Source organism: Cenococcum geophilum (assembly GCF_001692895.1).
Source record: "Cenococcum geophilum 1.58 unplaced genomic scaffold K441scaffold_68, whole genome shotgun sequence".
Classification (NCBI taxonomy): domain Eukaryota; kingdom Fungi; phylum Ascomycota; class Dothideomycetes; order Gloniales; family Gloniaceae; genus Cenococcum; species Cenococcum geophilum.
Genome location: NW_027137626.1, coordinates 92,562 through 115,506, shown reverse-complemented (window position 1 = coordinate 115,506; position 22,945 = coordinate 92,562). Strand labels below are relative to the sequence as shown.

Below are 22,945 nucleotides of genomic sequence, written 5' to 3'. Positions count from 1 at the left end.
TAACGCTGGAGAGGCGTATAGGAGTTAAAGGTATAGAGGTTAACTAAGGTAAGAAGAACCTAAGCCGTAGTATAGTTAACGCTATAGGGGGTAAACACTTTAGGGCTCTAAGAAGGCCTAATAAAGGCAGAAAATATAATGGTAATACTTTTAAGAATAGGAGTAATAGGACTAAAAGACTAGCTCTACTAGGTGGGTGTTTTAGTAGGTAGCCTAAGATGCGAATGTAGCTAGCCAAGACAGACACCAAAGTATATAATACTGCTATGCCCCTTATATACTAACCAAGAAGTAATACTCTTAGTAGCTAGCATAAAGAACTATAAGATACTACTCTTAATATAAAAAGGCCTTAAGGCGGTTACCTAGTGGCTTATTAGCTAAAATGTACTAAACCAGTTCTAGGTTATAAAGGAAATAGTAATAGAAGGTAGGGGGGCGAGCAACGGGTGCCCCCTAATGACTCTATAGCAGTAGAGTAAAGTTTATAATACTAGCGCGTCCGTAGGCTTGTTACGGCAGCAGTGGTTCCCAAAGAGGTTAAAAAGTAAGGTAGTAGGAGCACTATAGGTAACTCGCAGGCACCTCGTAGGCGCCTTATAGGCGAGTCCCAAAAGGCAGGGAGATAAATTACGGGGTTTTCTTAAATAGAGTTTTCTCCCCATATGTATATAAGGAGTAGTCCGCGTGGGCCCAATAGGGATCCGAATCGGACGTTAAGTAATGAATTATTATTATTATATAATATAAGCTTATCTTCTTAAATTAAGTCTTAGAAGAGGAAGGCCTTAATAGCAAGATAGATAATATAGCTATTGCACCGGATTTGTTAGTGTATAGATTTCCACTCTATATTATATTCTTTTTAAAGATACTTCTAAATCGTACAATATAGGACGTTATTTGTAAATATATTATTAGCGATAATAGCACTAAGTCTCTATATAATACTATAGTCCTAAAGTATTAAAAGCAGCGTTTAGAACTAATCCTCTCCGCTATATAATAGAGTCATATAAAGCGCAAGAAGGCCTCTTTTTAATCTTTTATTTTAATCTATAAAGTGTACACAAACCCTAAGTAAAAGATATTAATTTAGGGACGTCTAGATATCTAGTAAGAGATAAACCTTAGATATTACTAATTAAAGCTTCTTTTATATAATGTCCTTCTGTACTATAAATACATTCTAAATTATATTATTAACTATAAAGTAAGCTATTATAATATAACCCTTAACCTCTAAATTAAGGACCCTATAAAATATATAAAACTCTAGCTATTTAACTATTCTAAACGGGAGTCTCCGTACGGTTATTAAGGAAATAAGCGCTATAGTAATAGCTTCCTAATTTAGGGTGTTTTGAAGGGCAAGTATATTAATATTATTTAACTGCTTTATATCGCGGAGCTGTATATAGAGATATTAAAGTTAATTACTAGTGTTTATATAAATAGGGCCCTCTTACTTTTCTGAGTGGATATTATACTTAGTTTTTAGGTAATTTTAAAAGTTTATAGTAAATTTTAAGCAATATACTGTTATTATATAATATTTACAGTACATAAGCCTTGTTCTCTTATAGTGTGTATCCTTATCTTTATCCGGAGCTTAAGTATATATCCATAGGTTAGAAGTCTTCTTTTACTAGCGGTTTGACGACTTCTCTATATTAAAGAAGTCTAATATAGGTGGAAAAAGTAATAAGTCTGCTTCAGAAGCCATAATATTTGGATAATCTATCCGTACAATGTTGAGGTTAAAAATTTTTAAGGGGTGCCAAGAAGATCTGCAAATATGGCCAATACTCGCCAATACTCGCCAATATTGATTAGTAACAATATTGATCAATCTGATTGGCAGTATTTATATTGAAAACCACGCTGATCTTGGCAAAATGGATTCTACTATTTTCTTCGGAGATATTTGGCAAGTCAAGATACGGAGGAAAACTGGAGGTATCCAGAGAACTAGTAATACCAAGAGCCTATAAACCGCATACTGGCGCTATTCCGACATGCGCGGAAAATTTGTAAAACTCCTAGCCTGGATATTGCCATGAGGGAGCGCCATAGTCGTGCAACTGAACCCACCGTTCTAACTTCGAGAGTTTTCCTATATATCTCTTATCATCTATGAGTGTATTCTCATCCACAACCTAACAAGTTCCTTAAGCGCCAGCCTGCTACAGCCCAGCTCTCTTCGTCCGCTGTGCCGTCCATTCCGCCACTCTTCCTCCACCCAAACCAACAACGCCGCACTTACTGCTCAGAGGATTCCGTGCCGCATTGCCGCATGTTATGCTTTGTTGTTCGTTTCAAAATCGCCAAAATGCTGCAGCATGAATGACCACACGTGTAAAAACCAACACACAGCCCGGGCGAGGCTGCTGCTTTCCGGAGGCGGCATCTGCTGCGGATCATGTGTTCTTTAGATGCATATGCGTCCTCCATTTCTGTGAATTCATAATAGCCCGCCCGCACATGTTGTCTCTCGCAAGCAACTCCCGCAACATGAAGCCCCGCATACTTCCACACCTTCTTTCCTATGGCGTTACCACCATTTTCGCAGAGCCTCTTGCACTCTACAGCCCAGGCAATGGGCAGACAAATTTTGTGCTAGCGGCAGCTTTGACCGGATCCGAAGGCTGCAGCGCTCTGCAGAAAGGGTCGATCCAGAGCGGGTTTTATGAGATGAACGATTTGTTCACCGCGGCATCAGTGATGTCAGCGGTTAGGTTAGGTTACAAAAATGAGGCCAAAACCGATCCAAAATTCGGATTTAGGCTACTAACCGGTTATGTAACCGGTTAAACCAGATCAACCGGATAAAATATATAGATTTTGGAGTAATATAGTGTATAAAGCGGTAAAGGTGCTTAAGGAAGGTACGGAGGAGTTGTATAAAGTAATGAAATAGTATATAGAGGTCCTATAAAGCTTGCAGGACGTCAGCAGTGATATTAGCGATCAATAAGCAAATTAGAACGTCGTACTTACTATCGCAAGTCTTGGCATGGTGTTAAACGACGATTAGTCATTAATTATAAAACAATAAGGGCAGTATATAGGCAGTAATAAGGGTAACGCAATGAGGGCAGTAATAAGGGTAGTAATAATAAAGGCGACGCGTTATGGGCGACGTAATATAGGCGACGCGATGGGGATAACGCGGTTAGGAATAACCACCGTAACTTCATCAACTCCATTAAATTAACTACATCTAATGGATCTGGTTATCTATAAAGCCTCAAACGGATTAACTAGGGCGTTGCTACACGGCAATTTTAAGCCAATAGACGAGGCTTGGCTCCCTTAGGTGACGTTCGCCCTTACCCAAATCCTTACCACTAAGGCCTTACTGGTTCCTGGTTACCTGGTTATCGCTAAAACTTCAGAACCGATCCAGATTAAGCCAATAAAATCGTCTAACCGGTTAGGCTTTGAATTTTGGTTTAACCGAACCGATCCAATGAAGTAACCTAACCAGTGACATCACTGCGCGGCATATCCTGTAGATTGGGACTCAGATAGCATCACAGACTACTTCGGACAAGCACAAAGATTGCAACCTTTCAAAGATATGGTTCAGCGTATGTGGACTTTAAAGGACGACTTTGGTTCACATTGTAAATGATACTAACAGATTGTGTGGTAGAAAACCTTCTCCATGCTCACGTGTACTCTTACATTCACGGAGCCGAAGCCTCAAACCCGGATATTCATGTGCGATGCGATGATCCATACAAAGTGTGTGGTTCATGTAGTGTAGGACAAGGCGAATACTTGGCATACAACATTGGAAATGAGCCGCACATCAACTTCTGCCCTAGTTATTTCCGCCTTGGGGAACTTAGCGCCATTGTGAACGAAGTGACAGGAAACAAAACCTTGAAAGAGGATATGGATGCTTACTACAACCGAGGCACGTTCTTATCCTCTAGTTTCTAAATTCAATAGTGACTAACGTAACCTACTAGCAACTGCCTGGGCTCGCCAAGTCATGCACATCTCCGTTGTCGGAACAGCAGCCCTAGAGTCTAAGAACCTCAATGGCAGTAGCAGCATTTCGCACATTCCTATGGGCAATTCATTCCTTGCTGGGGTTAAGTCTTCCGTGCCTCAGCCGAACAACCTGAGATACGCTTACGGCGCGCTACGTGCAAAATGGATTGCTGCGCTATCCCTACAGGAACCATATGATGCGCCCAACAATCCGGAGAACTACGCCATGTACGCGCAAGCGCGATATTTGGAGAAAACACGGAATATTTACCCAAGGAATCCGGTCCTAGATTTGACGAGCCAGAGTGCGCTTCTAGCAGACGAGAAGTTACAAGACAGTGCGAACCCCAAATATGGGTGCTTTAACCGGCCAGATGTTGTGTACGTTCCTCACAAACATTTAATTCTGGGCATGTTTACTAATAGCTGCCACAGGACTGCAGATGGTAGAACAAATGGAACCACAGTAATGAAATCTGCTGGTTCAAGGTTTGATCTAACAAGTCCTCATAAGAGTGGCGAAGCGTTTTTTGCTCTATTTTGGGCTTTAGCTTTGATATCCATGGCTTGTTAAGTTTGAAGTCCGAGTTTTGATACCCTAAGAGGCTCTCTTGGTTGTTTTGTTCCCCTCTTTCCCTCGGGAAATTTCATTTTCATGTTGCATTAGCCATGGCTCAGAACGCCATGCTACAGAACATTGCAGGCACGAGATCTTTGCAATGCATCGTACCTATAGTTAGAGTGGGGGAGCTTGGATGATATTGACATAGCATCATCACTATTCGAACCGTATTTTTAGTGTTGTGAAACATTTGAGGAAATTGACTGAGAGAAAAAAAGGTATTCAGCAGGGAAATGCAAACTGTTCAATTTGAAGACAAAAGCTCATAATATTGCAGTAGTCTATGAGAATGACAAGAATTCATGTAACGATTGAGAAGATCAAGACTCTATTGCGTAGACTCATGAGGTTTGGGGTATCGTAGATGCAGCGCTAAAGAGATGAGGTAAAATTCAGGCCGCAGAACCAGGTGAGGACCAACCACAGAGATAAAATGAAGAAACGGAGCGAGTGGAATGACTTTTGACAAAGAAAGAAAAACGAAACCGGCTGGCATGGAAATATGACTTAAGACTTACGAACACCGAACTGGAGTGGAGGAAATATGTTGAAGTGCAGATAGTGCATGTGCATGCTGGAAGGGCTGCACAGCCCTTAACGGCTGGGTGGTTGATCCCAGTGTCTGAGCATCTGAGTCAAAGCCCAATTCCATTCGGAGACGAAAGCACCGGATAACTGCGCCACACCTTCGGCGGAAGGGATACGATTGCCCCACATGGCTGGCTGTGAAGCCTGTATGTGGGCGTAATAGGGAACAAGTTGGCTAAGTCAAGTCAGCCACAATTTGATGCCGCAGACAGCTTCAAAAATACACACTCATTCTGAATCTTCGTTAGAACCAACCAGCAAAAATTCCAACTTCGGTTGCTCTGTGGATCAGAGTAGACACGGCGTTTGGCCTCCTCTAGGCATTCGGAACTATTGGCAATATGATCAGCCTATCATACCATATAAGTAGATAGCGGGTTTCTAGCTGCATACCTGAATGGGTAGTTTTTGGTAAGAGCTCGCAGCTCCGTCAGCAGGCTATGAGAATTGACGTAATAAGACCCTGCCAAACGCGTAAGCCTGGACGCCCTGTTGAATACCCTGTTCAGTCACCGCAAACTTACATGCTGCTGTCATGGGTTCGGTGACATCGGGCGAGCCAAGAATAGCGAATGCCTTTTCGATTCTTCGGAGTTCGACGAGTGTGTTGACCCGGTGAGATTGTAAAGCATGGATCAACTGGTCTTTTTCGGCCTGGTCAGGCTAAATCAGTAACATATTATAGATGCCTGAAAACTTGCATAGCGGGACTTAGAAGCCAAATAGAGAGTTTTCAAAGTAGCCTTGATCACCAACCATGCTTGCAAATGTTGCAGAAAGAAACATACCAAAGTGATCTTCCTTGAGCTAGACATGTTTTCAAATGACGGTAGGCTGTAAGAACGAGCTGGTGGGTTGCTATACTCGGAATCTACAGATGAGAGAGAGTAAACGGACATATATATTGGATCGGGGTAGTCGGCGAAGTTGACTCGGGGTTCTGGAAGGTCGGCTTGTGATCTCGGAGAATTAGGAGGAGCTGGTGGGGCGACTGTTGGTGGAGGGACCTGTAGCGGCTCTGGCGATGAATATATAGGGAAGTTTTGAGGATTATCAATGTCCTTTGGATCCCTTAGGCTTGAATGTGGTGATGAAAGGCGAGTGCGACGGGTCCTTCCACTGCTTGGTACTGTGAGATAACTAGATGAAGGTATGCTCTGCCGTGCAGAAGGAGGTTGGGATGATTCAGGGGAAGAAGCTGTGGAATCTTCTGGCTGTGAAGAGCTCATTGTAGATGAAGGCCTAAAGGGCTTTATACAAATTTAAGGTAATACATCTGTACCAAGAGCTTAAGTTCTGACGTAGAGTGAAGGGCGAATGAGACGTCATCCTACACTAGTTGGACTGGAAGACCCTGTAAGGGTCAACTTGGCCACGCAAGCAGAGAAGTCTCCGAAGCCATAGCGTGGTGAAGGTTTCCCGGAATACGAAGCGTTTGGTGGGGGGTGAAAGCTAAGCATGGGTCCGTATTCTAAAGAAAATAGAGAGTCTCGGGACAGAGTGTTGATGAGATGATGACAAAAAGTGAGAACTCGGATTTCAGTTTTTACTAGTGTAAAAATAATGATTTGTATAACCCTAGGCTTGCATATTCATGATCCTGGATACTGTAGGCTGCATGTGGATCTCCCGCCTGTCATATGCTAAGAGTTAAAGAAAGGTCACAGTCATTTGCAGGCCCAGAGTGGTTGGAGATATCTGCACGGTCCGGTCGATCCTCAGTTTAAGGCCTCATTACGGCTTAATTAGATCACTACAGCCACCACATACAGACGAACTTGTCCCTGTACGAGCTGCCATTGGCTTCCAGGGCCAAAGGGGATGACCGTAACGGATGAGCAGTAGTGGGGCAGTTCTGACAACAGGCACGCCGAGCTCATGATTATACTCGTGCTGCAGAAAGAATGAAGATGATTGCGGGACCTAGCGCTGTGATCGCTCGGAAGAGCATCAGCTGAATCGGCATGGGGCCACGGAACGTTAAAGGACTGAAATCTGGGAGTGATGCGCAAGAGCGAGTCAAGATTGGTGTGCGAATCTTTGACGAGATGGAGAATCTTGGAAGTTGAGGCTGATGCTGATGCTGAGCTGACGGGCCTGAAGGTGGCGGTTTGGTACGTAGTCGTCGGATCAGGCCGAAACTAAACCGCTAGTATTCCCGGACTACACTCCAGGAACGCTCTTTGGCCGTCCTTCCTTTCGCAGTACCTGTACATCTGTTGAATTCCTCAGTATTGTAGGCCGCTTTGCTAGAGCCTCAGCGCAACGAGTTTGCCCGAGCATCTTGTGCGCTCCTCATTCCCAACGCCGCATTCTCGCAGCCACAGCGACGGGAAAGGTTGTCTCGGGCATTGACTGAGACATGTGGCTCTGTGGCTAGGTCCCGAAAGAACCTTAACCTGAGATCTCCTTGGCCTGTCAGCTCTAGCAAGGTGACTGGGATGTCATGAGGCTGAAGAATTCATGTCAGCCACCACACGTCCGGGTCTCAATCTGCTGATGATGCCTGCAAAGATATGGCCGCTGGTCCAACTCCCCAAAGCATTGGATAACAGTAGACAAGACAACTGCTAAGCATCGGAGATCGTCCGCTAAAGGGAACATGAAATAAGCATGTTTTCTGACCGCAGCTCTAATTTGAATCCTTTCCAATCAGGCCGTCCCACGAGATTTTGCGCCGTGTTGGTTGGATGCCACATTACCAGGAACTCCACATCAAGGAGCTTTTGTTGCATGGTTCAGCCTCATAAGTCCCCGTTATCAGCTTAAGGTTGAATTCTAACATTGTTTTAGCGCTCCCGCATCATCCTATCATTATTCGAGGTTGCAAAGAGTTCCAGTCCCGAATCCCAGGTCTCGAGGGGGGAGGGCTGGACTCTCACCCTACATGTCAGGTATCCGAGGACTTTCGCTGATTCCCTCAGGTCCTGTGCATTCATACCGCAGACACTGAAAAACCCTCAAACTCACTGCAATTTTTTCCCTGGTTGTAAAAATATATCATACCATTTTTCAAATCTAGCTAGACTGACGCTGGAGCCTCTCACTAAGCGATTCACCCTGCTGCTGACGATGTACTTAGGTCAAATGATTCGCTACAGAAGTAATGACGGAACAAAAGATCTTGTGCTATTTGGTTCTCAGGTCGTAATTAGAATATCTCTAAGGGGAATGGCTCTTCGTTTCCGATTGTGTGGAATCCTTTAATTTCCCTCTAATGCTTTGTGCATGGTACTTTATTTTTGGTCTTGGAGACCGTGAATGTTTTGCATGCTATACGTCTGAACGGAAAGAGGCAGAGATATTGGACATTCTCAGATTATTGTTAACCCAAAAAGACCAAGTGCTCTACATTAGAAGCCTGGGAACCTGGACTACGAGTTCAAGTTCAGTTGTCAAAGGCTTGTTCAAGTTGGTTTGACTCACATATTACAAAAATAGGGTCTCAGCTGTATGCCTCTCTGTGTAGCGATTGAAATGTATTCCTCGGAGCCATACTTGTTTTTCATTGGCAAGTGTATGCCCTTTCTTCAGGTGCTGAAGAACAGCTTCATTTCTGATCAAAGTTGGAACAAAAACTCCGCTGAATCCTTAAAATAAAATATAATAAAATCATGTGCATTATATATATATGATTTTCTAAATTTGTAGGCTTCAACCGTCCCGTGCCATCAATGACGCAATTAGGAACGCTGCCTCTGTGGTGATCGAGCAAGCGGCGAGCCAGAAAAATTACGAAGTTAATACGAATAAAAAGGCTGGAAAGAACTGTAAAGTAACTTAATGGGCCACTGGTATGGTCTCATTCCGCTGACGGAAGTATGACAAGAGGTTGTTTTCTTTCGCGAGATGGGAGCTTCGCCAAGAAGCTGGCCAGGTGACGTCCTTTCTCCCCGATTTAGACTTTTTGGAAAACACAGCGTTGGTTTCCTGGCTTCCTGGCCTCCTGGCTTCCTGTTCTCTTGGCTTCATATCTCCTCCATTCTCTTTCACGCAGTCTCGTCCTTCGTTTATGGCGTCGTGAGCTTTGAATTGACTCTCAACCCCGGAGGTTTAATCCTTGCACTCTCCCTGCCGTCTTCTCACTCCCTCCCTATCCAACACACGAGCCAAAGGCGGTACTCCACAATGAAGCGGTCCTCGAAACCCGCCATGGAGCCTAGGCGGAAGTCCTCCACATTGCATTATCAGACCTTCCCAACGAAGCCTCCGGCATCTCGTGGTCGCCCTCCGTCTTCCTCGCCCCAGCCATACAATGGCTCCCACAGCCACGGTTCTGACTCCGATGAAGCCCACCACGAGTCCCCGCTTCCGAAAAAGCAGCTAGCAATCCTGGCAGTGATAGCCCTAGCCGAACAAACCGCACTCAATTCAATTAGTCCTTACTTGCCCGAAATGGCTTCTACATTTCCAGAGGTTAAAGAGGGGCAGGTCGGACTGTACGTGGGCTTGATTGCCTCTTCGTTCGCTCTTGCTCAATTCGCCACCAACTTCTTCTGGGGATGGCTATCAGACAGAATAGGCAGGAAACCGGTCATCTTGGCAGGGACGCTTTTGACGGCTGCATGNTTTGTTGCTTTCGGATTCTGCAGGACATTGTGGCAGGCAATTGTGGTACAAATGTTTATGGGCTTGGTCAATGGAAACCAGGGTGTCGTGTCGACGTGTCTTGGCGAGATCACGGATCGAAGCAACCAGTCAAGAGCATTTACTTATCTTCCGGTGGTGTACGGCATTGGCGGCATAACAGGTCCTATTGTAGGAGGAGTCTTGGTCTTCAAGGATAATCCATTCCACCAGGGCAAGCCGAACCCTTATCCATATGTTGCACCAAACCTTTTTGCAGCTGCGATACTTACTGTGGACCTGATTCTTTCAATGCTATTCCTCGAGGAAAGTTTGGAGGAAGCAAAAGATCTCCCACCGCTAGGGAAAAGAGTGGAAAATCTCTTTTCCTGGCTTTGGCAATTCACCAGCTCAAGTCGGCCCACATACATACGCCGACTAATCGGGAATGGCAAACGGGATCATCGACGCCAACATCTCAGTCACGTGGAAGAAGAAGACGAAGATGCACCAGGCTCGGAATCAGATGTGTTTGCGCCCATGTTATTCCCGGAAACCTCGGGTGAGAGCCTAACGAAGAAGGAGATCTTCAACCGCGACACGATACTCCTTCTCCTAACATACTTCATCTTCCAGCTCGCGAATATATCCTACAATTCCCTATATCCTATTTTCGCTGCCGCTCAGCCTCCCACGGGCCGCAAACTCTCCCCAGAAGAAATCGGGCTCTCGTTGGCGTTTGCAGGTGCTGTCACAATTATTTTCCAGATTGGCATATACGGGAAGTTGAGGAAGAAGATTGGTAACAAAACTACCTACAGAGTCAGTTTAGCGGCGTTCGTCGCGGCGTTTCTCATGATTCCTTGGGTTGGTTACAAAGATAATAGTGGTCCAGGAGTTGGGAGTGGAAAGGGGTGGTTCTGGGCTGAACTAGGGTTTGTTTTGATTGTCAAGACTGTTGCGGCAGTGGGAGGGCTTACGTCTGCACTTTTACTGGTGGGTGACTTCTTTTACCAACTCCCCGGGTATCAAACTTCATGGTAATGTCGAGTCCATTCAAGCTGACGCGCTTGCCTCATAGATCACTAACTCTGCACCTAATCACTCCGTCCTGGGCACCTTGAACGGGCTCGCTCAAACCCTCTCCGCCGCCGGCCGAGCCACCGGCCCCTTCATCTCCGGCAGTCTCTTCTCAGCCGCAACCCACGTCGACCCAAAGGGAGAGGCTCTAGCTTTTGGAATATTTGGCGGCATTTCCTTCATTGGTTTCTTGCTGAGCTTTGGCATTAGAGGTGAAAGCCTAGAGGCAGAAGGGTGGGACGAGGAAGAAGGAAGCGAGGATTAGGATATAGGCTGAAGAGTAGAACGAGGGCTCCGGCTTCTTTTGAGATGATGGACTGTAAAGAAAAGGCGTTATTCCTGTAACAAGTTCTGTGATGATGAGACGGTTAACGATTGTAATGTTTCGGCGTTAAAAGCTCTGCATATTCCTAGAGTTTGGCATATCCGCAAGGATTGCATGTGGATATCTGCCAGTATCTCTCTGATTTCGTCGTACGTGTATAAAATATATTGGATATAGAAAATACTGGAAGAAGAATAAATATAGGTAGTAAAAGTCACCCTTTCAACATATAACATACACCTCTCCGCACGAGGGAGCTATCTGTCACTAAGCAACGAATCAAAATTCTGGGATATAGAAGTACTGGAAGGTGCTCTGGTAAAGAATGGGATTTCGGTGACTAAAAGAACAACTAAATTGCACTGTGCTCGCAAGAATGCTATTTTCGCCTGGAATGTTATTTATTATCTTGATGTAAAGGCGTGAGCGAGCCCTAGGAATTGGTTATGTGTTTGGATCATAGTGAAAGCAGAGGACGCCGTTCAGCTCTTCGCCCCACTACACGTGTGTGATGAAATGTAGTCGAGCGATCAGGGCATACAAAAGTCCAGCTGAACGGACTCATACAGCATATAATCACTCTTCCCCCAAAAAGGAACACACGTTAACATCAATCGTAGTACATTAGCCATCACTAAAACAGTAGCGCTACATATACATCAGCACCCGCGCCCAGCCTAACGGCCGACCCCATCATAAGCCAGAACATTAGCCGCTCTCGACTATCGGTAATCGTTTTAAGGTGTCTAAAAGGCACTCCATACGCCACGATACGAATGTAACGCCAAGCCCATGCAGCGCGCTCAATTCCCATGATCATTATGCGTCAAGCACAATCCAAAGCGCCCTTCCGAAACGCAGTAGACTAAGCGGCTTTTCAAATTCCCCATGCAAAGGGAAGTAGAATTATTACATGACGACGCAGTCAGCCTCGTGCTGCTTCTGGTTGCTCCTGCTCAGCCGCTCGCGGTTCCGCTGCACCTTGACACCGCCCTTCTTCAGCTCCTCAAGGCGCTCTTGCGCTTTGGGGAATCTGTACGCTACATCACGAATTAGCAAATTGCACATCCAGGACCAGGACCAGGACTGGGACCAGATGATTAAGAGAATGGAATTAAACTCACCAGCAGCCCTTCCATACCATCTCTTCGCCTCCTCCAAGCTTCTCGGACACCCAATCCCGACCTCCGTAAAATATCCCATTGCAAACAAGGCCTTCGGCAGCGGCGGCTCCGCACACGCTGCTTTCCTAGCCCAAAGATACGCCTCAGTATCCGACTGTTCTAGGATGCCCTGGGAGCCCGTCAAATACCAGCCCGACAGCGCCAACTCCGCCTGATGCTCCTCCTGGGCCGCCGCACGCGAGTACCACGCAATGGAGGACCTCGCATCGATGGGGCAGCCCAGCAAGCCATACTCGAACGCCTGGCCGAGGCGAAACTGGCTGAACTTGTAACCCAACTCGGCCGCCTGCTTGAACAGACTGAGCGCGTACGCTTCGTCGTGGATGATGCGCTCGTTGCCGGTCTGCGCCTCGTACAGCAGGCCGAGCTCGTGCAGCGCGTGCGGGTTGTCCTCGTTCGCGCGGTCCGCAGCGCGCTTCAGCATGTTGACCGCCTCGCCGATATTCTTCGGCTGCCCCAGCAAGCCCTTCAGCAGGATCATCCCCATCTTGTACATGGCGGGCGTGTCGCCCAGTGCCGCCGCCCGCCTGTACCACTGCACGGCTTTGAGCGGGTCGCGCCGCGTGCCGCCGCCCTCTTCGTTGCCCATCTCGCAGCACACCGCCGTGCGGTATGCGCTTGCGGCGTGCCCGGCTTTCGCGGCTGACTGGTACAGTGCGAAGGCTTCTTTGGTGTCGACTTCGAGCCCCAGCAGCCCTTGCCCGTAGCAGTCGGCCAGGTAGAACATCGCGTCCGGGTAGCCGTTGTTGACGAGCTTTTTGACGATTTTGTGCGCTTCGAAGACGAATTTCTCGCGGTTTTTGTTGCGGGTGCGCGTGTCGGCGCGGCCGCCTTCATCGGCTAGGATGGATGCTGCTTCGACGAGCTTCTTTGCTAATAAGAGACCTGTTTTTTGGTCTTGCGAGGTGAGTTTGAAGACATTGCGGAGTCGGTTGATCTCATCGTGGGTTACAGGGTGAGGAACTGAGGCGCGTTTTGCGGGTGGTGGCATGGATGATGGTTGTGGAGCGACATTCGCTGCAGGAGTAGGATCTGTATTATATTGTCTAATTGGAGGTGGCTTGGAATTTTGAGGTGTGGGTGACTTGTCCATTAGACCTGGTCGGACTGGAGTTGGATGCTGTGGGAGCGCATCTGGATTGCTACGACGGCCTTGAGGAGCTGGCCGTTGATTTATTGGGACACCCGGTAGCCCACCTGGGACTCCGTTTGGTACAGCTCCCGGGAGGCGTTGTCCAGGCATTCCACCCATCTGCGGTGGTCCGTTTGGCATTCCGCCAGGGCCTGGATCTGACCATTGGCTTTGTGCTGAGAAGCTTCGTTGAAACGGCGGTTGCTCTGGCTTTTGGTACTGCAGGTCATTCAGTGGGTATCTTTGAGGCTGACCTGGTTGCTCAGGTCCATACCCTTGCCCTGGTAGAGGTTGACCTCCAGGCATCGGCAGAGGACCTCTTCCTCGAGGGCCACTTGGAAGGCCGTTTGCAATAGCAGGAGTTGAATTTGTACGTGAGATAGGAGGAACATCAGGGATATCGCCAGGCATTTCAAAGACTATGGCATTGCTTGCTGCCTCATTTCCAGCGCGTAAATCGGGCTGAGAACGGCTCTTTTGTGCCTGCTGATAGAAATCCGCATTCTGACCCCCTGATCCCGGGCCTGCATAATTTTGGGACATTGTTGCCATTGGTGGAGCCGTTGTGGTTGGTACCACTTCCAGATGGTGGTCAATAGTATACCCTCTGCGGTGGGTGGCGCTTCGATTTGGTATAGCGTCGAAGTTTGGCATGTCTTCTTCAATCGCTGCATCTCTGCTGTCTGGTTTCCGACCATGGGGCGGATTCTGGTCCTCATAGTAATCATCGTAGAAATCTCCGAGACTTTCGCGTCTCTCACGAGGCTGTTGTTGCTGGACGGGAGGTCCTTGCGGTATTGGCCTACTGTCGAGTTGATGAATAGATTGCCCATTAGGTCGGTTTTGGCGTACTCCTGTTGCGGTGGACGGACGTGGAGAAATATAGCTAAGAGACTCCGGACCGTGATATCCAGCTGTAGGTCCAGGTTCGGCCCACTGTGCCTGTTCACTTTGGAAACCTTGGCTGTTCACGGCATTGGGAATATTTTGTGGCAACGTCATTGCTCTTTGAGTGTTAGGGCCAAAAGCTCGTTGTGAAGGCGAAATGGGCATGTTTAGGTCCTCATAACCGCGCCGCTGCGGTTGTTGTGGTCCTTCTAGGTTCATCGGCGGTGGTCTCTGTTGAAGGTAGCCTTGCTGCTGCGGAGGCGGCATCCCGCGCCCATTTCCTTGAAATTGCCTTGGGTCTTCGCCGTAAGTTTCCGGTGGTCCATAGCCACGCCCTCTACTTGGTGGCGGTCCCCGGTTTGGGTAACCTTGTCGAGGAGCTGCCCCTCTTCCTCGCCCAGGAGATGAGGCTCTTTCAGGAGGTGGGCTTCTCTCCTCATTTGCATGATTATCTATGCTCATTAACGCCATAGCTTCATCCATGGAGCCGGTCTTAGGTTTGTGCTTGATCTTTTGTGTGGGAAAAGTGGGGAAAGGGTTATCTTGGCTTAGGGTCATAGGAGATAGAGAAGATTGAAGTATTCGTTGTTTGGCTATGTGGCATGTCAGCAAGCCCTAGATAAATGTTTAGTCAAACTCAATTCAACTTCATACCCGGTGGCTTCTGCGGCTGTTGAATATTTTGCGGATTTCGTCCTCGGCCATTACCAGGACCCCTCGAATTACCACACTGCATTCCTCCATCGACCAGTCCATTTGATTCCATTGGCCGACTGCGCTGCTCATACCCTCGAGGCTGACCTTGATATGGTGGTTGCTCGTTGTACATGGGTCCTGGCCCGAACTGGCTTTCTCTTGGAGGCGGCATTCTGCCCCGAGGAGCATCGTATCCCTGACTCTGAGGTGGTGACCTCGGCTGACCGTTCATATCATAGCCTCCCTGATACTGCTGACGCTGTAGCGGTGGCCGTTGCCCGTCCATGTTCGCATTCCCCCAACCGGCGTCCTGCTTAGGATCTGCATAGCCTTGTTGATATCCATTATCCCATCTGCCATCCTGTCCCTGGTTATAGTCATCATAGCCATCATAATCATCATAACCATCATAACCGTTATACTGATTGTTGTATCCTGCCGGTGGTCGTCCTTGTGGAGGCCCCTGATTATAGCACTGACGCGGCGGAGGTTGCTGATAGTTTGAGTGCTGGTCGTATGCCATGGCGCTTTGTTATGGAAGACTCGTTGAGCGCAAAAATCTCTCGCGAGATCAATCAACGTTCCGGCAGTCTCGGTTGTATCGTGAGGGAGAAGCGCAAAGCAGACCGAGCCATACACGGTGACGGCTCAGAGGCGCACGTCGGCCAAATTAGCGGAGTGGGGAATAAATAAGGAGGTGCTCGAGGACTAGTGAGTTTAAAGAAAAGGTGAGGGAGTGTTTACGAAAGTTTGGTGTTACCCAGATTGGCGAGGTCAGCGATTATTCCGGCCGGAGGTGGTTAAATGAAGGTCATCAGGTGTCCAGCACCGCGTCAAAGTAGAAGGGCAAGTAGTACGTCGTCTCTCAGCGGAATTCGGGGGGTTGCAACCAGCGGATGACTTGCCAAGGATCTTTGACGGGAGGTCCTTGAAACCTCTGCGCCACAGTGGCTACAAGGATTTTTAGAGGCCGATCCTGGAGCTACGGGGCCGATTTAGCCACTGAGTGTAACAGGAACAGGGAAGGTGTGTTAAGTGGGCCGTGGTGAGGCCTACAGGTGCGAGGATGGGCCACGGTCGTCCATCCAAACGCCCAGCATCTGGAGGATAGGGGGAGATTGAGATAGACGAAGGCAGAGTGAGGGAGGCAGCAGCAGAGTAGTTGGGAGAGGAGCAGGAGGGTTAGGTTTCAGCTGGGCGCGTCAAGATGCGTATTCGTGTCTGTTATTCAAGCGTTCGACGATGTCACAGGCAGTTGAAGCCCCCCATGCCGCCGCGAACGTGCCAATCAAGGCTCAGCTGCCTCCGCGCCCGAACGCCTCCAACGTTGATAGACTCCCGGTCAAGCCTCCAAGCACCCTAAGCAGCCAAAGCAGCCAGCTCAATCCATCAACGGCAACTGCACACCACCTGTTTCATCATCATCTCTAACCCCTCCCACTTCCTTCAGCAACAGGGAGCTTAGACCTCATTCCAGGGGAGTAGGGCTGAATCCCGGTTTGCAACTCTTAGATCTTCGATCTCTTTCCGTCCCCGCCACCATGCCGAGTCCAAGAACCACCTTCAAGATGCTCGCTGCGTAAGCCAGAATTTGCCATGATCATGCCAATTGGGGTTGACATCTCGGTAGCGGTGCATTCATGTGTATAGGCGGCCCAGCACTGGTGTGGTACGTGTCGCCGACTGAGGAGGAGCTTTTCAAGGTGTGTCATTTCAGCTCTGCTACATCACATATGACGCCCCTGTCACATAGCGCAGCCTAATGCTCCTGTAGAAATACAACCCGGACCTGCAGAAGCGCTCACTTGAGAACCGGAAGGAAAGACAGGAGGATTTCGATAAATTTGTCACCAACCTGAAGGAGTATTCCAAGTCAGACAAGCCTAGTAAGTATATTTATTCTACTCCAATGCTTTTTTGCCAAAGCCCTTCTCCTGCTAATTAAATTATTTTAAAGTATGGGCAGTAGCAAAGGAGGCTGAGGAGAGGAACCGAAGAGAGGCTGCTGCAAAAATGAGGGAGGAGCAGCAAGCCCTCGCCGCTGACATCGAGAGGCGGCGGCAGGAAATCAGATCGAGCGCTGGTGGCTTATAAAAATATGGCCATGGCCCATCTTTCCATGTATTAATGCTTGTACATTACGCTGCTCTTCCCTGTATATAAATAACTCGGAGATTTCTGGCGCCTATCTACCGAACTACTCTAATGTAAGGAATCACACTTCTATTATTTGCCCTAATTTCCACACTTGAAAACCCACTTCTTCGCACTGGTTGAGAATATTCGTTGTAGGCAGTCCCACTGGTAGGTTTAATGCTGCATGGCCCAGCAGCCCACCACAAAGCGCCAAGCCAGATGTCTGAGTTTGAGTCCATGTAGCCTGCGCAGCCGTTTCGCATCGACTATTTACGCCACTGGCGAATTCACTAATTATTCCCAATTTTCCGTTGCTCTTCAACCATTGTGTGGCGGCTGGGATGCGCTCCTGGCTAATAGTGCTGGAGACGCAGGCTGCGCTTGTACCTGAGCCGTCGTCGTCGAGGTATTGGTGCATTTGGTAGATAATCTTGTTCTGCAGATCGGCGAGAGCACCTATGGTAGCTCCATTCTTTCCGGAAGTTCGTGCCCAAGCTACAGTCCAGTCATTGCCTTCAACTGTAATATATTGAGATTGAGATTTACAACAAGACTTTGATCCATATCATGGTCTGGATTAAGAGAGTTGATGCGTTAGCTCAATGATCAGTGCAAAGAATAAGAAGACAAAATTCTTACATCCATTGTGGGTGTCAAATATTACCTTGCTGTTGCCCGCAAAAGCTCCAGCAAGAGTCTTCCAAAATGACTGGAAATCGCTGGTGTCGGTGATTATGTTTCTGTATCTACCGTAGTTGTGTGGCACATTCATTGCATAAGCACCCTTGTTTGTAATGTAGTTCAGTCTACGAAACTAGTCAATTTCAGGGGTACACCAGGCGATATTTCGCGCAGCACTAACGGTAGCAAGATCAGCGGGGTACGCGGAGTCCAATGATCCCGTATTGAGTTAGGAATAATACGCTCCATCATAATATTCACGCGGAATGCATTGAAGCCTCTGCTGACGAAGGTCTAGAGCGATTGTCAGCGAGGAAGTTCACTACCATGTTCGGCATGCCTTCAATTGTGCTCAAAGTAGGCCGAATATAGTCCTTGCCCTTGGTGCCAGGAAGATCGTGTTTCCAAATTCTGGACCGCTCTCATTGACACCGAAGAACTTCAGCTTGGAAGCTCGCTTTTACTTTTCCCCAACTAGGGCTGCTAGGCAAGGCTCGCCGTACCAGCGGTTAGAAGTATTGAGAAGAAACTCATGATGAGAGAATGCATACTATTGATCCAACAGCAATGGAGGAATGTACTGAAGCACCATCTACAAAAGAGCGCGAGGCAGCGCTCATATACTTTGAAGCATCCCCTCATTTTGCGCTGCATTGCTCAATTGATCGTGAAGGAATCCAAACACCGGTGCAAACATGACTTTAGTCGGAGCATCACGTCCGTCGGCATCCACATCATAAGTGCCATATTGGCCGACGCGGAGTGTGCTGTTGACTGGCCCTGGGAGGAAACGGCTTGCTGTGGATGATTTTTATAAGCCGGACCAAGGGTAGGCTAAAACAGCCAACCAAACAGAATGTTCTGATCTCCAGCGCATCTTGTGCGCATGAGGAAAAATGTGGATTGCGGGGAAACATATTGCGGGAACCTAAGACAGGGGTTGCCCTCAAATAAAGACACCAAGGCGACAGCCGACTTTAGTGAGTAGTAACGTCGGAGAAAGCAAATGCGACAAGTCAAGACACTGCGAGGAAATCAATGGGGGCTACAGCTGGCCCACAAGACGGAGGAGGTCCCTCCGCACATAGAAAATGGTTAGCATAGATGGAAATGTTGTGTAGTTCCCATGACAGCAATTGATGCCAAATCCGGATCTCAATTGCACCAATCTGATTCTAGTATTTGGGAATTCTACCAGAATGGTATTTAGGCCGGCATACTACTCCCTTGCTTGGTAGTTGGGTAGAGACGGACGTGTGTAAGGAAGAAGACGATGAGTGGTGGAGATGAAGTCGTGGTGTTGAGAAACTCGAAACGTGACACCGAGGCCAAAGCGCGAAACCCTGCCGCGCTCCGTCTCCCACCTCCCAGCAATCTCTAGCAATCTATACCAGATGCCCAGCAATGAGAAAGCGCCGGTGAAGCTGTCACTTCCTCTGGTGAACCCGCTACTCGCTTCAACTATGAATGATAAACTGCTAAAGACCACTACAGGAATTCCAGCAGGACATCTTCAAAGAACTCCGAGAGGAGGATGAACTTATCCTCATCGCCCGTGGCCTTGGACTTTTACGGATTGTGACAAACCTTCTTCACTCCTACGATGCCGCCGGGAACAATTTAATCCTGCTGGTGGGAGCAGACGAACGTGAGAATGTATGGATCGGCGAAGCTTTGGCGGAGCATGCTGCCATCAGCATGTCTCCCAAAGCCAGAGGGCTGAGCTTGGTCAATACCGATATCATGAGTGTAGGGACCCGAGAAAAGATGTATGCGCAGGGAGGCATATTCAGCATCACATCTCGGATACTCATCGTAGATTTTCTGTCTGGGTTGCTAGATCCTGCGACTGTTACTGGAGTCGTAGTTCTACACGCGGAAAGAGTTGTGGCAACATCGCTAGAGGCTTTTATATTGCGTATATATCGTCAGAAGAATAAGGCAGGATTTCTAAAGGCATTTTCTGACAGTCCCGAGCCATTCACAACCGGCTTTTCTCCTTTAGCAAATATGATGAAGAACCTTTTTCTCCAGAAGCCATCGTTATATCCACGCTTTCACGTTACCGTCGCGAAATCTCTTGAAGGGCGGAAGAAAGCAGAGGTTATTGAGCTAGAAGTTCCCATGACGGAGGGGATGAAGGACATCCAAAATGCGGTTCTTGAGTGCGTCACAGTCAGCATCAGCGAACTAAAGAAGGGTAATACTGGACTTGATATGGATGATTGGACAGTGGACAGTGCTCTGCACAAGAACTTCGACGCAATTGTAAGAAGGCAGCTAGACCCTGTATGGCATCGCACAAGCTTCAGGACACGGCAAATAGTACGTGATCTTAGCCTACTACGAACCATCTTACAGTGAGCACCCAGTTCGTGAGTTATGATAGTTCAATGCTAACAAGCCAGTGCTCTTTTAACATACGATGCTGTAAACTTCAACAGATATCTAGATACCGTCCTCGCTGCTTCTCAGCCCCCACCAGGATCAACCCGAATGAACCAGTCCCCTTGGCTTTTCCTAGATGCCGCTCACACAATATTCGATAACGCAAAACGTCGAGTGTATACAGGGAAAGTGACAAATGCCGACTTGAACACCAACCCCAATGCTGTCCCTGACTCTCTCCACCCAGTACTTGAAGAATTCCCCAAATGGGCTTTACTTGCGGAGATTCTCGAAGAGATTGAACAAGATGCATACTTTAACCCGATCGTTCAAGATGGTTCCAATGGCTCTATCTTGATAATGTGTGGTGATCAAGGTACATGTCGTCAACTACGAGAATATCTCCAAACAATGTATGTGCGGCAGGAAGGAGGCAATGGTGAAGACGAAGATTCAGCACGAATTCCAAGCGCTGCCTTTATGATGCGCCGGAAACTCCGCAATTATCTCGCCTGGAAGCGCGACTTCTCTAGGGTCAGCACCTCTTTGTTTGCGGAGAATCAAAAAGCCATCAGCGGAGCCACAAACCAGCGTGGTGCTCAGGGGAGTAATAGAGGGAAACCACCGCCAAACAAACGCCGCCGAGTTCGTGGCGGCGCAAATGCTGCATCTGGTCCAACTAGGACAGCCAGCGGAAGCATTCATACTGCAGGCGATCGAGACGCCCATATTGCTAGTCTGATGGCAGAGCTCCAGCCAACCGAACTTGAGGCAATGCAAAAAGTCGAGATTGGCTCCGATCCGCTTGACAACATGGAAGACTACTACGAGCTATACGACATGAATGAGATCCTCATAATTCATCCATATGAAGGTGATATGGACGAACATGTCCTTGAAGAAGTAAAGCCTCGATATGTCATTATGTACGAACCGGATGCGGCATTCATACGACGAATAGAGGTCTATCGTAGTTCACATACAGATAGAAATGTTAAGGTGTACTTTATGTATTACAGTGGATCGGTTGAGGAGCAGCGCTATCTTAGCGCTGTGAGAAGAGAAAAGGATGCTTTCACGAAGCTAATTCGGGAGCGAGGGGTAAGCTTTTCTTCAATCTACCTTCCTTCATTCCGAATATGGATCTCTTTTGCCTGACGATCATGATAGAATATGGCTCTTAACCTGAATTCAGCCACTCTCGACACCCAGGAATCTTTCCTCCGCACAATCAATACCCGTATTGCAGGCGGCGGTCGCCTCGCCGCCACAGCCGATCCACCTCGTGTGGTGGTTGACGTACGCGAATTCCGCTCCTCCCTCCCCTCCCTCCTCCACGGCCGCAGCATCGTTGTCGTACCCTGCATGTTAACCGTCGGCGACTACGTCCTCACCCCCAGCATCTGCATTGAGCGCAAAAGCGTGAGCGACTTGATCGGCTCCTTCGCCAACGGACGTCTGTACAACCAAGTCGAGAGCATGATGGAGCACTACAAATCGCCGATGCTGCTGATCGAATTCGACGCCAACAAGTCCTTCACGCTCGAGCCCTTCGCCGACCTCAACCTCAGCAGCAACAGCGGCGCCGCAAGCGCGGCCCCAGACCTGCAATCCAAGCTCGTGCTGCTGACGCTCGCCTTCCCGCGCCTACGCATCATCTGGTCCTCCTCGCCCTACCAGACCGCCGAGATCTTCTCTGAGCTGAAGAAGCAGCAGGATGAGCCGGACCCTGTGAAAGCCGTCAACATTGGGCTCGAGGCTGGCGAGGATGCAGAAGCCCGCACGTTCAGCCAGGTCCCCCAGGATATGCTACGCGCGGTACCGGGGGTCACGGAGAAGAATCTGGTGCGCCTGACCCTGGAAGTAGGCAGTATTTTCGAACTAGCGAATATGGAGGAGGAGGAGATTAGTAAGTTTGTTGGGAAAGAGGCCGGGAGGCAGATTTGGAGGTTTTTTAACCGGAATGTGTATGATGATTACTAAGTGAAGCAATGATATTACTTGAGTTTAGGAAAGGTGTCGCACTAGTCTGCCCAAAATAAAATGCATGGCCAGGTGATAGATTTGCTCCGTCTTGCCGTTGGAGACCAGAGAGGGGGTTCGGAGAAGCTTCCGCACTCGCACTGGGACGTACGACGTGCAACAGCTAGTAAGTTTAAGGGCATCCAAGCGCCCCGTTAGAGTGCTAGAAGATATCAGAGTTTAAAGTCGCGTTGTATTAACAAGCCTAAGGTATCTAGCGCTTCTTTGCCATTTATAGGTTTGAGCGGCGCAACAAGAGGTTGAAGCCCCCTATCCATGTTTATAGGATGATTTTACACATGTCCATTTATATTGTGCTGTTTTGGAGGTGACCCAGGATAAGAATGTATATACCATTTTCTAAACCTCGTTATGCAGCTAGAGTCGTGACGCCTTGTCGGCTATGTAAAGACCCTTTCTTGCGCCAACAACGCACCCTAGATCCAAAGACAAGAAAAGTATAGGAAGCATGCGAGTCACGAAAGAGATATAACCTAGCCCTATGTCCATGAAGCCACGGTCCCCAACCATCCCGTTCTATTTCCAGGCCATCTCCCCTCCGCCGTCATGAACACGTGATAATCATTGGGATGTGTCGGTTGCCCATTCGTAAGTCTGAAGCAGGCCTCGAA

The 22,945-nt window shown here is 48.2% G+C and overlaps 7 protein-coding genes across 7 annotated transcripts; 4 read left to right on the top strand and 3 right to left on the bottom strand.

Moving 5' to 3' along the window:
- Nucleotides 1-2,514: 2,514 nt before the first annotated feature.
- Nucleotides 2,515-4,850, top strand: K441DRAFT_621297 (uncharacterized protein; the record flags this gene model as incomplete). The annotated part of the gene is made up of 5 exons (XM_067645966.1): nt 2,515-2,743; nt 3,519-3,593; nt 3,659-3,943; nt 3,981-4,386; nt 4,441-4,850. 5 exons carry the CDS (start codon nt 2,515-2,517, stop codon nt 4,577-4,579), a joined length of 1,134 nt encoding a protein of 377 aa, XP_067497878.1. The 3' UTR covers nt 4,580-4,850.
- A 371-nt stretch (nt 4,851-5,221) lies between these two features.
- Nucleotides 5,222-5,869, bottom strand: K441DRAFT_588882 (uncharacterized protein; the record flags this gene model as incomplete). The annotated part of the gene is made up of 4 exons (XM_067644728.1): nt 5,222-5,390; nt 5,444-5,545; nt 5,609-5,678; nt 5,740-5,869. Coding segments are annotated over 4 exons (471 nt in total), but the record flags the coding sequence as incomplete, so codon positions are not given.
- A 3,237-nt stretch (nt 5,870-9,106) lies between these two features.
- Nucleotides 9,107-11,477, top strand: K441DRAFT_669140 (MFS general substrate transporter). Its single transcript, XM_067650104.1, has 2 exons — nt 9,107-10,777; nt 10,863-11,477. Exons 1-2 carry the CDS (start codon nt 9,344-9,346, stop codon nt 11,124-11,126), a joined length of 1,698 nt encoding a protein of 565 aa, XP_067497876.1. The 5' UTR covers nt 9,107-9,343; the 3' UTR covers nt 11,127-11,477.
- A 317-nt stretch (nt 11,478-11,794) lies between these two features.
- On the bottom strand, nt 11,795-15,713 carry K441DRAFT_669139 (uncharacterized protein). Its single transcript, XM_067650103.1, has 3 exons — nt 15,045-15,713; nt 12,311-14,983; nt 11,795-12,226 (listed from the first exon to the last, which is right to left on the bottom strand). The coding sequence occupies exons 1-3, from the start codon at nt 15,607-15,609 to the stop codon at nt 12,096-12,098; spliced, it is 3,369 nt and encodes a 1,122-aa protein (XP_067497875.1). The 5' UTR covers nt 15,610-15,713; the 3' UTR covers nt 11,795-12,095.
- Nucleotides 15,714-16,425: 712 nt separating this feature from the next.
- K441DRAFT_646761 (CBP4-domain-containing protein) lies at nt 16,426-17,323 on the top strand. The gene is made up of 4 exons (XM_067646827.1): nt 16,426-16,665; nt 16,717-16,789; nt 16,861-16,972; nt 17,044-17,323. Exons 1-4 carry the CDS (start codon nt 16,628-16,630, stop codon nt 17,178-17,180), a joined length of 360 nt encoding a protein of 119 aa, XP_067497874.1. The 5' UTR covers nt 16,426-16,627; the 3' UTR covers nt 17,181-17,323.
- Nucleotides 17,302-18,600, bottom strand: K441DRAFT_700549 (glycoside hydrolase family 5 protein; the record flags this gene model as incomplete). Its single annotated transcript, XM_067653257.1, has 5 exons — nt 17,302-17,741; nt 17,862-18,028; nt 18,085-18,197; nt 18,455-18,483; nt 18,528-18,600. 5 exons carry the CDS (start codon nt 18,598-18,600, stop codon nt 17,302-17,304), a joined length of 822 nt encoding a protein of 273 aa, XP_067497873.1.
- A 678-nt stretch (nt 18,601-19,278) lies between these two features.
- On the top strand, nt 19,279-22,310 carry K441DRAFT_646758 (DNA repair protein). The gene is made up of 4 exons (XM_067646826.1): nt 19,279-19,342; nt 19,398-20,263; nt 20,312-21,392; nt 21,462-22,310. Exons 1-4 carry the CDS (start codon nt 19,298-19,300, stop codon nt 22,272-22,274), a joined length of 2,805 nt encoding a protein of 934 aa, XP_067497872.1. The 5' UTR covers nt 19,279-19,297; the 3' UTR covers nt 22,275-22,310.
- The last annotated feature ends 635 nt before the right edge of the window (nt 22,311-22,945 follow it).